The sequence below is a fragment of the Gossypium hirsutum genome, chromosome A01, assembly GCF_007990345.1.
Source record: "Gossypium hirsutum isolate 1008001.06 chromosome A01, Gossypium_hirsutum_v2.1, whole genome shotgun sequence".
Taxonomy (NCBI): Eukaryota; Viridiplantae; Streptophyta; class Magnoliopsida; order Malvales; family Malvaceae; genus Gossypium; species Gossypium hirsutum.
In genome coordinates, this window is record NC_053424.1 from 106,569,809 (window position 1) to 106,584,740 (window position 14,932).

Below are 14,932 nucleotides of genomic sequence, written 5' to 3' on the forward strand. Positions count from 1 at the left end.
CTTGGCAAATTTTCTTCCTCTCTTCTCTCAGGGCAATCTCTTACGTAATGCTCTTGGGAACCACACCTGAAACAAGCTCGTTTAAATCCCCAACACTCACCAATATGTCGCCTGCCACACTGTTGACATTCAGGCCGGGTGTTTCCTACATTGCCCACACTTGCTACAGAGGTAGCTCGAGTTGTAGCTCCAGAATACGACCTCCCTCGGTCTCTGCGTGAATACCCAACTGAACCAGTTGGTCGTGGATCCATCCCTTTAAACTTCTTCGAATGAGATTGAAATGTTCTGCCCACTGTCCTCTTCCTTACATCTCGAGATTCCATCTCTGCCCTTCTCTTTTCTCTACTCAGTTCTTCAGCTTTACAGGCCCGATCAACTAATACCACAAATTCTTTTAACTCTAAAATTCCAACATGTAATCTGATGTCTTCATTTAGCCCCTCTTCAAATCTTTTACACATAATAGCCTCCGTAGGCACACATTCCTGGGCATATTTACTAAGCCGGACAAACTCCCGTTCATATTCTGCTACTGACATTCGGCCCTGTTTCAATCCGAGAAACTCTTTGCGCTTCTGATCAATAAACCGTTGGCTTACATATTTCTTTCTGAATTCTTCCTGAAAGAAGTCCCAAGTAACTCTTTCTTTTGGAACCACCGTTATTAATGTTTTCCACCAACGGTATGCCGAATCCTTCAATAAAGACACAGCACATTTCAAACATTCCTCAGGGGTGCAAGATAATTCATCAAATACCCGAATAGTATTTTCAAGCCAAAACTCGGCTTTTTCCGGATCATCATCAACATTGGCCCTAAAATCTTCAGCCCCATGCTTTCGAATTCTATCAACAGGTGGCTTACTTGATCTCACCAATTCGGCACTCCGTGGAGCTACGGGGACCGGTTGAGGAATAGGAGGGGGTGGAGGAGGAGGAACATTCGGATTTACACGGACATATTCTGTATACCAATCACTCATCATTCGGAGGAAGGCTTCTCGAGCCTCATCCTGTCCATGTGTCTCATGTCTACTCTCTTCATGCGCGGTCCCTTGTGCGGGAACCGGCGTGTTACTTTCAACATCATCTGCCATACTTCGATTAGGATCCATTTACTATATAAAACAAAATTTTAAATTGTCAGAAATCATCACACTATCACAATAATTTTATGGCATGTATAGACTGACTTCCACACGTATTTTATTGGTCCGAGAACCGACTAAACCGTAGCTCTGATACCACTAAAATGTAACACCCCTTACCCGTATTCCTTACCGGAACAGAGTATGAGGTATTACTAAATTTTTAAAAATTTTCGACAGCATTCCTACTTATTTTTGCTTAAACCTCCTGCAAATTTAGAACACATTCCAATATACCAACCAATTTCATTTGTATAAACACACATATAGTTTAACTATTAATAAACACTACATTTAAAAGGGAACCATAACATATATTTACATGATGATCCCACATTACATAAAGTGTCTATACATGCCATAAAATTTCGGAACACTAGTAGTAAAATACCCCAAATGTGAAGGATAGTGTAGATGATTGTCTGACTTCGTTCCAATTTCCGAGTTGTTGGAAGTCACTATAACCAAGAGAAAAATAAAATCGAGTAAGCATATAGCTTAGTAAGTAAACACATGATAAATAAGTAATTACTCCCATAACTACACCAAAATATAAACTTATTCATGAATAACTTTATTGTTTAGGCAATTTCCAGCAAGTTGTTTTTCTGCGTCATAGTCGCTAATTTATTTTTATCTGGAGCTACAGGGCTCCAAATTGAGTTTCGTAAATTTTCCCTGAAACTAGACTCATATACCATTTCACCATAAAAATTTCAGAATTTTTAACCCAGCCAATTAGTACAGTTTATTCATTAAACCTTCCCCTGTTTCACTGCCCAACGGTTCTGACCCTTCCTCACTAAAATTTACTTAACTCTCTGTACAAAATTTGAAAAATGGTTTTTCTTGTTTATAATAAAAATAGACTCAATAAGGATTCCAGGGATATAAATTTCATGCCACAATTATTTTTTTACAATTTTTGGTAATTTTCCAAAATTAGAACAGGGGATCTCGAAATCAATCCAGCCCTGTTTCAGTAAAATTCAGATATCTCCAAAAATACAACTCTTTTGCTTATTCTATTTCTTTCATATGAAAATAGACACATTCAGCTTCAATTTCATATATTATTCAACTTCCCATTCATTTTCCACCATTTATGGTGATTTTTCAAAGTTACCCAACTGCTGTTGTTCAACACAGTTTATAATTAAATCGTTCCTTTTGCGTTTTTGATATTTTCTCCCATCTCATACATGGGTCGATTTAGTATTCAACTCAATATTTACCCCATAAAATTTTCCACCATATGGAAATATTCATCTTCCACACTTTTTCGTTGAACACTTGGAATGTTAACCGTTATTGGTGGATCTCGCACTTAGCACCACCGCTGAATCGGGGAATCAGCACTTAGCAACCCCTCGGGGGAATCAGCACATAGCAACCCCCTTTCACATTTCAAAGATATGGTGGATATCGCACTTAGCACCACCAATGAACCGGGGAATCAGCACTTAGCAACCCCTCGGGGGAATCAGCACATAGCAACCCCCTTTTCACATTTCAAAGATATGGTGGATCACGCACATAGCACCACCAATGAATCGAGGAATCAGCACACAGCAACCCCTTTATATACAACATACTCCGGCTTATTCCGAGTGTTCAACCCATAAACCATATATTGCAACCCTTTACCACCTTTCCCGATTTAACAACATTTTTAGGATATGGCCAAACATTTATTTTAATTCCAAATAAATCTCAACATATATCAAATAATATCAAAATAATACATTAAGTCACGTGTTTACTTACCTCGGTGCAAAATATCGTAATTTTGCACTTTACTCCCCTATCTTTTCTTTTCCCCGTTTGATATACTCTTCACGTCTTTCTTGATCTATAATAGCAAATTTAACTCATTTAATGTTCACACTCATTAAAATAATCCACCACCCAACTTTTTGAAAAATTACAATTTTGCCCCCAAACTTTTGCGTAATTACACTTTTGTCCCCAAGCTCGGAAATTAAACTTCATCACTTATTCTTAAGTTTTATAACATGCTGAACATTTTTCCCTTCTATGGAAACATCAAATTCCCACTCCAACACATACTTTTGAATATTAATTATTTTTACCGATTATGTCTATTTACCCGTTTTCGCTTAAAATTGCTTAGCAAAAGTTGTTTAACATAATTTATAGCTTCATATTCCACCATAAAACAGCAAAATAAACACATTTCACCTATGGGTATTTTTCCAAATATGAGCCCTAACACGAATTATTGCTAGAATAAGCTAAACCGAGTTACGAGGATTCCAAAAATGCGAAGAACATTAAAAACGGGGCTAGGATGCACTTACTATGAGCTTGAGAAAGCAAAGAAACCTTAGCTATGACTTCCTTCAAATTTCGGCAGCAACTAATGAGGAAGATGATGATTTTTGTCATCTTTTTCCCATTTTATTTTTTTTATTACCAAATGACTAATATGCCCCCACTTAAAAAAAATCTATTTCTCTCATTTCTTATGTCTATTTTTGTCCATCAACTAACTAATGGTCTAATTACCACATAAAGACCTCCAATTTAAAATTTCATATCAATTAGATACTTCTACATATAGAACTCAACTTTTGCACTATTTACAATTTAGTCCTTTTGACTAAATTGAGTGCCCAAACGTCGAAATTTTCGAACGAAATTTTTACGAAAAATTTCCGTGAAATTGTAGATCATAAAAATATAATAATAACCATATTTTCCCTCGTCGGATTTGTGGTCCCGAAACCACTATTCCGACTAGGCCCAGAATCGGGCTGTTACAAGTTAAGCAAGAAACAGCAAAGACCTGCTCCTCTTGGTCACTACTGTCCTCAGCTACTCGAGCTTCAACCTTTGGTTGTTGAAATTGGCTCTGCCTTGGCTTGGTTCTATTTTTGCAAACCATTTCAACATGGCCCTTCTTCTTGCAGTGCTGGCATACTGCTTCTGGCCTGAACCAACATCTGTCTTCTGGATGGCCTAGCTTCTTGCAATATCTGCAGGGCTGGTCATTGCTCCTTGCAGCATCAGGCTTAGGCCTGCTTTTCCAAGGTTTTTTGCCTCTTTGAGCATTGGTGCTCGAGGCTTCTCTGGCCTTGGCTTGAAATGCACCTTCTTGGTGATCTTCAGCTCTGCTAGCTCTCCTTTGTTCCTGAGCATAGAAGGTGTTGATTAACTCAGTCAAAGAAATGCTAGCAAGGTCTCTTGAGTCCTCTAGGGAGGATATCTTTGCTTCATATTTCTCAGGCAAAGTGGAGAGGACTTTCTCCACAATTCTTGCCTCATCAAAGTGCTCACCTAGGAGCCTTATACTGTTAACCACTGCCATAATTCTATCTGAATACTGCTTCACTGTTTCTTCTTCCTTCATCTTTAAATTCTCGAAATCCCTTCTCAAATTCAACAGTTGCTGTTGCCTTGTTCTCTCAGTGCCTTGAAACTCCTCCTTAAGCTTGTCCCAAGCTTGTTTTGGAGTCTTACAGGCCATAATTCTGGTAAAGATGACATCTGATACACAGTTCTGAATGCAGGACATGGCTTTGTGCCTTTTGGTCCTCTCATCAGCATGTTGTCTGATCTGAGCTACTGTGGGATTAGCCCTCAGTGGTGCTGGCTCAGCATCTGTGTTAACAACTTCCCACAGATCAAAGGCCTGCAGGTAAGTCTTCATCTTTACCAGCCATATGTGAAAGCTTTCTCCATTGAAGACTGGTGGGGCTGCTGGTGAAAATCCTGAAGAAGCCATCAGGTTCCTTGGTTTGAAGCAACAGGTCCACTAAGACAACGGCTCTAGATACCAATTGTTGGTGCAAGAGGTAATAGCAAGATGGTTTCAGCTTGCTTGCACAGCAAGTGTCGAGCCTTGTTGAATAAACTATTGAAGAAGAAGAAAGAAATTTTGCAATGGAGAACAGAAAAGAAAGAGATAAAATTGAATGAAAATGAGCTGAATTTTCATTGACCTTTTTTTAAGGCATAATACCAATACATATATATGAGATAACAACAGCAAAACAAACAAGTTACCACCTAATAACATACCTAACACCACTAAATTGCCTAGTAACTTGGTAAACTTGATTGAAAAGATAAACTTCTACCTAAACTTGTCATTCAGCACCTAATTACATCAAAATACAGTTACCAACTTAGTTCAAAACAAACTAAAACACAAAATGTTCATTTGAGTAACCAAATGAAACAATGCAGTTTCGGTTTGCTGTTAAAGCACGATCCCTGCATGGTCACCTCGCATGGTCACCTTGGCTGCTGCATGGGGGTTGACTTCAACAGTCCCCTTGTAGGGGTTGAAGTAGTTGCGCAAAGGAATAACATAATCAAATTCAGCAAAAATCAAACAATGCTAACACTAACAAGATTTATAAAGGATAAGGAAGGATAAAACAAAGATTTAGGGGCACGATCATAGTGTCCCTCATCCAACTCTCTATATTTAACCACTCCTTCTATCATTGAAAGTAGGCGTGGATAGCCTCCATATCCATAACGACGCTTAGCAGGAGGACATTTATAGGGGGCTTCTTCCTCCCCACCCCTTTCATCTGAAGAAATATCAGTCGCGACTTGAGCCTAGGAAGATGTTTCCTCATCTGGAGCCAGGGCTCGGCTACGAGAAGCAGTAGATTGACTGGATCTTCCACTGGCAACAGTTGTGTTGCCCCCACAATGACATATGGTTCCCTATCATTCGCAGGGATGATGGGTAAGGAATGGTGCATAAACTCTGGGATCCTCAACTTATGTTTTGAACACCTTGCAAATGTTACAATATAATCTCACAGTTCCTCCATTAGTCCGCGGAGAATTAGAGCCATCATTTCCTCAGCGTTAAAGTCATGACTGGTCATGAGATTTTCATGACTCGTCGTTCATGAAGCCCCGTCCGAAATCGCATTCTAGTACCCATTCACGTCATTGTCGAACATACAATACTTAAAAGACCTTTTGGAGGGTGATGTTTTAGGGGACAACGAGGATATTCTTTTTATTTATCATTATGAATTGCTCCTCGAAAGTCAAAACCCTTTCGTAACCCTTCAATGGGGACTTGTAGTTGCACAAGTTCATAAAGAGGTAGGCTCCATTTGATGGGTAATTCGGACTCATTGTCGAACTCAAGTTCCATAAGAATGTATTTGTGACGGCTTAAACTCATATTATTGATCCTCCCACACAAAATTTCCTCTATCTGGGGTATGCCTTGGCGTCAGGAGAAATACATCAACCTCGGCTCGTTAGCAGCTGTTCACCCCACCAAATGGAACATGTTTTGGAATACCCTTAGCATGGACCACATTCCCCACTTGCGGCAAAGAATGATGAACCCAATGATGATCCACCAAGAAGCCCCAACTAACTGCCCAGAAGAAACTTTATAGCAAGAGAGAACTTCAATGATGAACGAGTGGGAGGCAAGTGAAACCCAACTTCTAGCACTGGCCTCCCTCCGCTATACTTAGGCCCATAGATTTCACTAAAGGAATAGGACCCCTTCTAGAGGTTAAAATCCTAACGATGATGCTTTTTCAACCACCTACAACGGAGCAACCTTCTGGCCTATATTTTAGTAGTGGAGCACTCGAAGGACCCCCACCACTAATTCCTTCACCTCCATTGGTGACGTTCTCTACATTTCCCTATTATCTCTGAATTTTTGGCCTCCCTCCCGCGGTTGTTTTCGGTCATGATTAACAAGAAAATACGAAATAGAAGAGGGAAACAACCGTAGAAAAGGCGAAGTCTTATCTTGAAAATATTAAGCCCAAAGCAGAAAAACAAGCAAAAATAAGAATTAGGGACAAGAGCAAGAAGAACAGAGAGGAAAAGGCTCAGAAAAAGGCTAAAATCATAACGATGGCGCTTCTGCAACAACAACCTACAGCGGAACAACCTTTTGGCCTCTTTTTTGGTAGTGGAACACTGGAAGGACCCCCTACCACTAATTCATTCACCTTTCTTGGCGACTTTCTCTACCTTTTCCCTGTTGCTTTCAAAGTTTTGGCCTCCCTTCCACGAGTGTTTTCAGTCATGATTAACAGGAAAATACGAAATAGAAGAGGGAAACAAACGTAGAAAAGGTGAAGTCTTATCTTGAAAATATGAAGTTTAACAAGAATTAGGGACAAGAATGAGAAGAAGAGAGAAGAAAGAGCCCGAAAGAAGGTTGGGCACTTGAAGAATTTGAAGAACAGTTGCTGAGAAGACACAAAAACACCAGGGAAATTTTGAAGCCGCCAAATTACTTGATTGTTGGAGACGAGGCCTATTTATAGAACCCTCCCCAAAATAATACGTTTTATGACCTAAACACTCCGACATCTCACAACCAATATCGTTCGAACACGTGTGCCATTGAACGACACAACCCATCATTAGCCCTGTTCCCCAAAAACTGCTGTTCAACTTTGTGTTTAATATGGATGTTCTAAAACCTTTAGGTATCATTTGGTTGACCTCAATACAATAGAATTGTAATAGAATAAAATTATAATAGGGTGGAATTCTTATCAGTAATTTTATTATTTGGTTAGATAAAATGAAATAGATTTATAATAATATTTTTGTATTTAGTTGAATGTAATAGATGTTATAATAGTATAAGGAAAAGTGCTTAAATGATTAAAATACTCTTGATAAAATTTTTTTAGGTGAATAGTTATTGTTATTAAATTTTAATAAAATTATTTTTAAATATATTTTAATAAAAATATAAATAAATTTAATCATATTTTAATATAATTTTATTAAATACAATTTAATAAAATAATATATAATTTAATAACATTCTAATATAATTATTATATGAATTAAAAATTCATAATATATAATATTATAAAAATAATATATAACCTACTTTATTATTTTTAAACTGCAATACATATTTAATTTACTAAAATATCATTAGTGAAACAAATAATTTAATTATTTTACAATAAAAATAAAATATTAGAAGTAATAAATAGCTTGTGAATGTGATTAAAAAAATTTAGACACTGAAATAGAAATAATGATATAATTTAAATGTTAGTTTACGAGTTAAGTAATAATTTTGATCGATACTTTGTTACATATAACAAACATTATAATGTTACATTTCACATTCTCATTTCATTTAAATTGTGACAGAAAAAATGTTAAAAACCACATATGTATAAACTATTCTACTTTAATTCATCAAATCAATGGGAATATGTGTGATCATTTCGATTAATAAGACAAAACATAAATTTAGAATGGAAGTAATTGTTATTATTTTAATAAAAATATTACATTTAAATTTAATTATATAAAAATTATAAATATCAATATAGAAAGAAGATAAATGAATGATTAACAACAATCTAATAAATGAATGATTAACAACAATCTAACTTTAGGAAAGCCCCTAGAGAACCCTTATCTATGTACTGGCCCCAAAAGAAAGAAATAGGAACTATTGTCAAATGTTCAGCTCACATGCCGTATTCTCAATACATAAGATTGTACCTGAGACCAATATAAATGAACAACCTTAATATTTAAAGTCAATGACAAAACATAATGAACAGCCATGTTTTGATACCCTTTTACATGTTAATAACACAAAATACCATCATCTTTCATTGTTACAAAGAGTTAAATAGTGGGAAAGAATCAACAAAGAGATGTTTTACTTGTCATATCATATCCATGTTAGTGATAGTCTCTAATGTAGGATTAAGCCTTGAATTCTACAACTCACGGTTGCTGCACATTTACTTCGAATCAAATTCCATGACTTTTATAGCTAATCTAAATAATTTCTTTTCTTGAAAGCTAGGCTGTTAAGCTATAAGCTTTTCATATCTAATCTATAAAGCAATTAACTTTTCACCAACATAACTAAGTTCGTTAGTGTTAGAATAAAAAACATGGAAGCTAGACTGTTAGAATACTAGCTTTTCACACACAGCAATACCAACTAAATCTAGTAAAGACGTCTGATAACATTAGCATTTTTGCTTTCATTGACCATACCATATATAAGATGGTCTAAAAATTCATCCACCTTAGATATTCGAACATGTGACATTAATTAAATGATGAAACATGATCGTCCAATATAACACCACATGAAGTATGAAGCAGTGGGTCCTAATGAACACATTCTCCTTGAATATCATTCATTGATATCTCAAACACACAGTGCGTGTGAACCCTTCTAAAGCAATCTTGGTACCTTGAGTAACAATAAGCTCCAAAGAAACAAACTATCGAGCAGATAGAGAGCAATAGAAAAAAATTCAAGAGCTACTCTGATCCAAGACAGTAGATTCCATAGCAGATTGAATCCATTTACCAAACTGAATTTACTCAAGAGAATCAATAATTAACAAATCAAGCTAATCCACGAGCAGCAAAGAAATAACTAACTATATTCACATCACCTCAAACTAAGATTAACAGAGTTAATGTATTGAAACTAGAAGTAGCAAAAATGAACAGACTGAAACTCATTCATCAGACTAGATCATCAAGCAGCTGGCAGCAGATATCTAAGTAAGTCTTCAGTTGCACTTAACAAAGACATAAAGCATTAAGGTTCTTTTACATTTCTCCAAGCTGAAGCACATTGAATACTAAACTACAACAAAAATTAATAAACATGAAATGACAAAAAGGAAAGAACATCACCATTGTCAATGGAGATTCCCATTATAATTGTAGTTTCTAAAGGTCACTTTCTCAATACAGGAAAATTCTCAGGACATGTATCGTTCTTGTGATTTCATGCCAACCCAGCTCCACCAAATCTCTAAATTTGTATCTACAATAGGTATGCTGGAGAAGTACTCACATGCATCTCTGATTATGCACTTATTAGCTATCAAGTTGAATTTTTAGTAGTATTGCTTTCTTACTGTGCTTTAGAAGAATATTCTTTTTTCTCTATGATCTGCTGGATACTTTCTTGATATAGAGCATCTCTATATGTAGAAGCCCTTGTCATGTATAACCTCTGTAAAGCAGGCCTCAAAGTCTCCATCCCTCACCTTGTAACAATCACTATTAAATCATTTCCATAGACAACATCAAAATACTGTAAAATTTAACAAGATAAACTATAATACTGGGAAAATAAGAGAGAGAAAAGGGTGAGATGAGAGAAATTTGGCCTAAAAAATTTTAGTTGAAAAAGAGAAGCTGTACCAACAAGGTAAATGATAACATAATAAGTAGAAAATTATTATGAGTTAAAAAATTTCTTTCTAAAATCAATTAAAGAAATATATTAAGATGTTCAGAAAATAGAATGCAGGTAGATGGCACATCATGCAATCATTCTTCAGAGTGATACTAAAAAGAAGAAAAAAAAGGTATCTAGGTAGCATAAGATAACAGTATGATCATCATGGTAATGGCTCTAGATAATGAAACCCAGATAACTAAGACTGATAGGAGATAAACAGTTATTTAATATCTTCCTTAACAACTGAACCTTAGCCTGGTGAAGAAGGGATTCACCAAAAATATGCCAATGGAAGTGTAAAATATAAGACTTGAACACAGTGCCAACAACATAATAAAACAAAATGCAGTCATAGATGACTTTGAGCAGCAAGGGGAAAAAGAAATCAATGAATAAATTCCATGCTACCTCCAGACAAGTTCTACTAAAGAAGGAAATTGAAATGAAAACCTAACTGAACCCAAGCATTATGGGACCTTGTTCCTTGACCTCTATAAGATGTCTCAAGCGCGAATCTAACAGTTTATTACACATATAATATGCCGTATAATTTGCAAGTCATGCTATATACGTCTTGATTCATTACAGACAACTTATACATCTTAACATTTCAAGATAAGAAACCACAAAGTAAAGTTCCTCACCAATATCTTCCAAGGTCGAAGGTTCTATCTCTGTATTCCTATTATTATCTCCATTGGATTTACCTTTAATCCCATCATCCTTCTTATAACTGTTTGGTCTAAGATCAGGACCAATATCCCTTACGCAAATTGCAGTATAAAGCCTAGAGGCTTCCTTCAAGGCCTAAAAAAGGATTACAGGTTTTTACTAATTATATACTAAAAATAAATGCCTCTTATATCCTAATGCATAGGCAAATAATGGGCTTTTGAGCATTATTTGACATTTAAGTGGTTAAGTTAACCATCAAGTAAGTAGAACAGTACATAAAACTCATTTGATCATTTCAATATCCCAATGATCTAATTTCCACCCTGATCACCAGCTAGCATCTGTGAGATTTCAAATTTCCATTATGCTTTTTTAAAATTTGTTAAATGGAACAAAAGCAATATATATATATATATATATATATAGAAAAGAAATAGAAAAATCATCATATTTGAGTAGAATTGCTAATAGTTTAAACGTAAAGTACTTCCAAACAAACATTCTTGATTTAAAGTAAAAAAAAAACCATGTTTTTTTTCTTCCAAAAAAAGGCTTTAGAATTCTAAAATGTTTTGTTTACAGCAATAGCAACGACGCAAAATAAAATAAAATACAAGCCAAGCTCACTATAATGTTTTACTATGATGGAGAAATGAAAGAGCCGTGCTCTTTAAACTGGAGGTAATATCTAAACTACAATCCAGTACTAATATCGTTTCTCCATCACATAAATCATCAAAAAATACAATTATATAAAGGAAGAGGGGAAACCTAAAATCTAACATCATTCATCATTAAAACCCAGAAATCAATAAGCAAACAAAACTCTTACTGCGGAAGAGAAATTGGAAAAGAAAAGTACTAAGAAGCACTCGTGCCAAGTCAATTTGCGACACTTTTTTATGTAGGGAGGATCAGGCAATGAAGAAGGGAAACCTATTTCTTTGAGATCATATCGAACGTAGTCATACAGCTTCCTGCATACAACTTTTACCTTCATTTTAGGTTGATATAAGAGATACCCAATTTGATTAAGCTAATGAATTGTCTTTGTTGTTCCACGGTCTAAATATTTAGGGGAAGCAGGCTACTAACAAGGTTCGGCGGTACTGAGGCCTGAGGGCTTTTAATTTATTTGATTTTCTTTTTTTAACCTTTTCAAGGTTTTTAGGCGCTAGCTCAGATTTGGGAAGGTAAGCTGTTTGGTCTTGCTTAGATTGAAGATAAAGAAACCAAAATTAAAGCATGGAAAATAAACAAAATTCAAACAAAGAAGAAAAAGAGGTAATGCTTTCTTCAATATCAAAAGATGACCATAAAATAAATAGATGAGGATTTTGATTCATCATAGCCAGAAAAACTTGAGTTACTAAACTAAACTTTAAGAACAAAGAAAATGAAAAAACAAAGTAAAAGAACTGCAGACAGTTGGTAAGGGGAAATGGTGTTTAGGGCTTTGTAAATGGAGAAGGTAGTGAACATGGAGGCTGTAGTTGAAACTACAAAAAGGAGACGATGATGAAACAATAAGGGCAAAAATGAAAAAAATAATCTTTTCAGAAAAAAAAATAATCTTTTCAGCATTCCTACCATGCTCTGAATGGCAATTCAGAGGGGCAGGCGAAGAATGCTATTTAGCCTCTATTTAGTGTTTAGAAAACTAAACAACATCAGTAATAGATATTTCATTGAACCAAACAAGGGTTTATGGCGGGCCTTATGCCATTACATTGAATCAAACTGAGCGTTAGTGTAACCTCTCATTTTCAAGAAGTATCCTTAAAACGCGAAAGGAAACCTTTAGCAGTCTGAACCACCCGTCACTTCATCCGCAACTAGTGCTACCCACTAAGACTATATCTGGATAGTCTCGAGATAAGTCACTTTGTAACTTATCTCTTGACTAGGGACAATTGTTATACCCTTACCATAGCTTGGGTACGTGTTTCCCCTATAGGTTTTAAAGGTTACAAGTCAAGTAGTTATACGGCCTAGCACACGGCCTGGCATATGGGCGTGTGAGACCATTTCAAGTGTTACACGGCTTGGTACACGGGCATGTGGCTTGGCCGTATGGTCCAACTCATAGAGTTACATGGGCACAGACATGGGCTAGGACACGACCGTGTGTTCCTACTTCGATTGTTACATGGCCTGAGACATGGGCGTGTGTCTTAGCCGTGTGAGTTACATGGCCTGGCCACACGGCCGCGTGACCCTGCATTTTTAACTTTTCTATCTTTTTCCTCAATGTTCCAAATGTTTTTGATTTAGTCCCGAATTGTTTCTAAAGTGTTTCTAAGGCCTTGAGGGCTCGATTAAGGGACGGTATGTATGTATATGAATGGAATTTGCTATGCTTAATGAAATGTTTAGAAATGAATGTTTTTATGTTAATGCTCCGTAACCTTATTCTGGCTACGGATACGGGTTAGGGGTGTTACATTTAATGGTATCAAAGCTACGGTTTAGTTGATTTTTGGGCTGAACGTAGCATGTATGAAGTCTAGAAATACATGTCATTATAACATGTGATAGCGTGATGCCTCCTGACTCTGATGAGATTTGTTTCACTTTTAGACAGAGATATTTTCCAACCGAGCTAATTGTGATAATACTGAAAGCGATACTCAAGTATCTGAATTAAAGGTTGCTTTTGATGAGTAGAAACTCATAAAGGTTAGAGTATAGATTTATAGTGTTTATGTTACTAATGAATGTTATGTTATGCGTATTCTTGAGAGTTAAATTTTGTGGCATTACGATCTCTACCCATTTGTTCTTAAAATTTTATACTTCGGCATAAGCGAGAAGCTGAAGAGTTCAATGATTGAATGAGTGATAATATGGTTAGAGTCGAGAACTGGTTAACAAGTAAAGAAGAAGTTATTCACTAGTAATCGACTTCATCAAGGATGGTATTTTAAAAAAATGGGTTAATCGAGATTTCTTCTGAATTGATTTCTTTAGTGGAATGGAATAATGTGGGATCATCGATGACTTTAGTAGTTAGTGGGATAGTTTTCAAATTGAAAATATATTTGAATGCAGCTGTAATGGCGGAGTGTCTTACAACGATCTCATCTAGGTATTCTATATGTTCTTTTATCCGCAGAGACATATGTAATTGTTTATCTTCAGATGTGATTTTTATCATATGAAAATGCTGACTAACCATAACGTTAGGTAGAGGTATTGTTAGTCTATTGATTAATGATTGGCATTGCTCTATTTCTCTTTGGCATTCTATACCATTATGTTCGATAGAAGATTCAACGATAAGTGTAACAGCCCATTTCTCTGAAGTGTCGGAACAGTAGTTTCGGGGTCACAAATACGACATGTGAGTCCGTAAATATTATTATTTAATATTTACGAATATTATATGGTCTATCGATAAAATTTTGATTTAATGATTTGTGCTAAATGGAAGAACAATTAGGTTTAAGTGATAAGACCCTAAAGTCAAGTGGTTTTAAAAAATGAGGTATTGGGACCTTGTTTCTATAAACTGAGCCATAAATATTTTTATAAATATTTATAGAATGTTATTAAGGTTGTATTAAAGTTTCATTAAGAAATTTTAATGTTTGGATGGTTAATTAATTGAAAAGGACTGAATTGTAAAAATTGCAAAAGTTGAGTTTTATTTGCTAAATGAGTTAAATAGAATTATTGAAGGGATTTAAATGACAATATTTCCATATTCAATTATGATTGACGGTGAATAAGTGGTTTTAGTTGTTTAAATTAATGTTTATAATTAAAATAACATTAAATTAATAAATAAAACATAAAAATAAGAAAAGAAAAATTTCCATTCTTTTTCATTCTTCTCTCCCACCGAATGAGCCGCCATGGAAGGAAATATTGG

At 35.5% G+C, this 14,932-nt stretch overlaps 1 protein-coding gene across 4 annotated transcripts; it reads right to left on the reverse strand.

The window, feature by feature from the left end:
* Window positions 1–9,687: 9,687 nt before the first annotated feature.
* Window positions 9,688–12,895, reverse strand: LOC121229108 (uncharacterized). Of its 4 annotated transcripts, none has more exons than XM_041112386.1 (3): window positions 11,891–12,888; window positions 11,028–11,190; window positions 9,688–10,186 (listed from the first exon to the last, which is right to left on the reverse strand). In XM_041112386.1, exons 1-3 carry the CDS (start codon window positions 12,056–12,058, stop codon window positions 10,167–10,169), a joined length of 351 nt encoding a protein of 116 aa, XP_040968320.1. In that variant the 5' UTR covers window positions 12,059–12,888; the 3' UTR covers window positions 9,688–10,166. The 4 variants fall into 4 exon arrangements, 3 of the variants coding, with proteins under 3 accessions (XP_040968320.1, XP_040968324.1, XP_040968317.1); XM_041112390.1 differs by having other exon boundaries at window positions 9,688–10,199; XR_005926647.1 differs by having other exon boundaries at window positions 9,688–11,190; window positions 12,053–12,895.
* Between the last annotated feature and the right edge of the window lie 2,037 nt (window positions 12,896–14,932).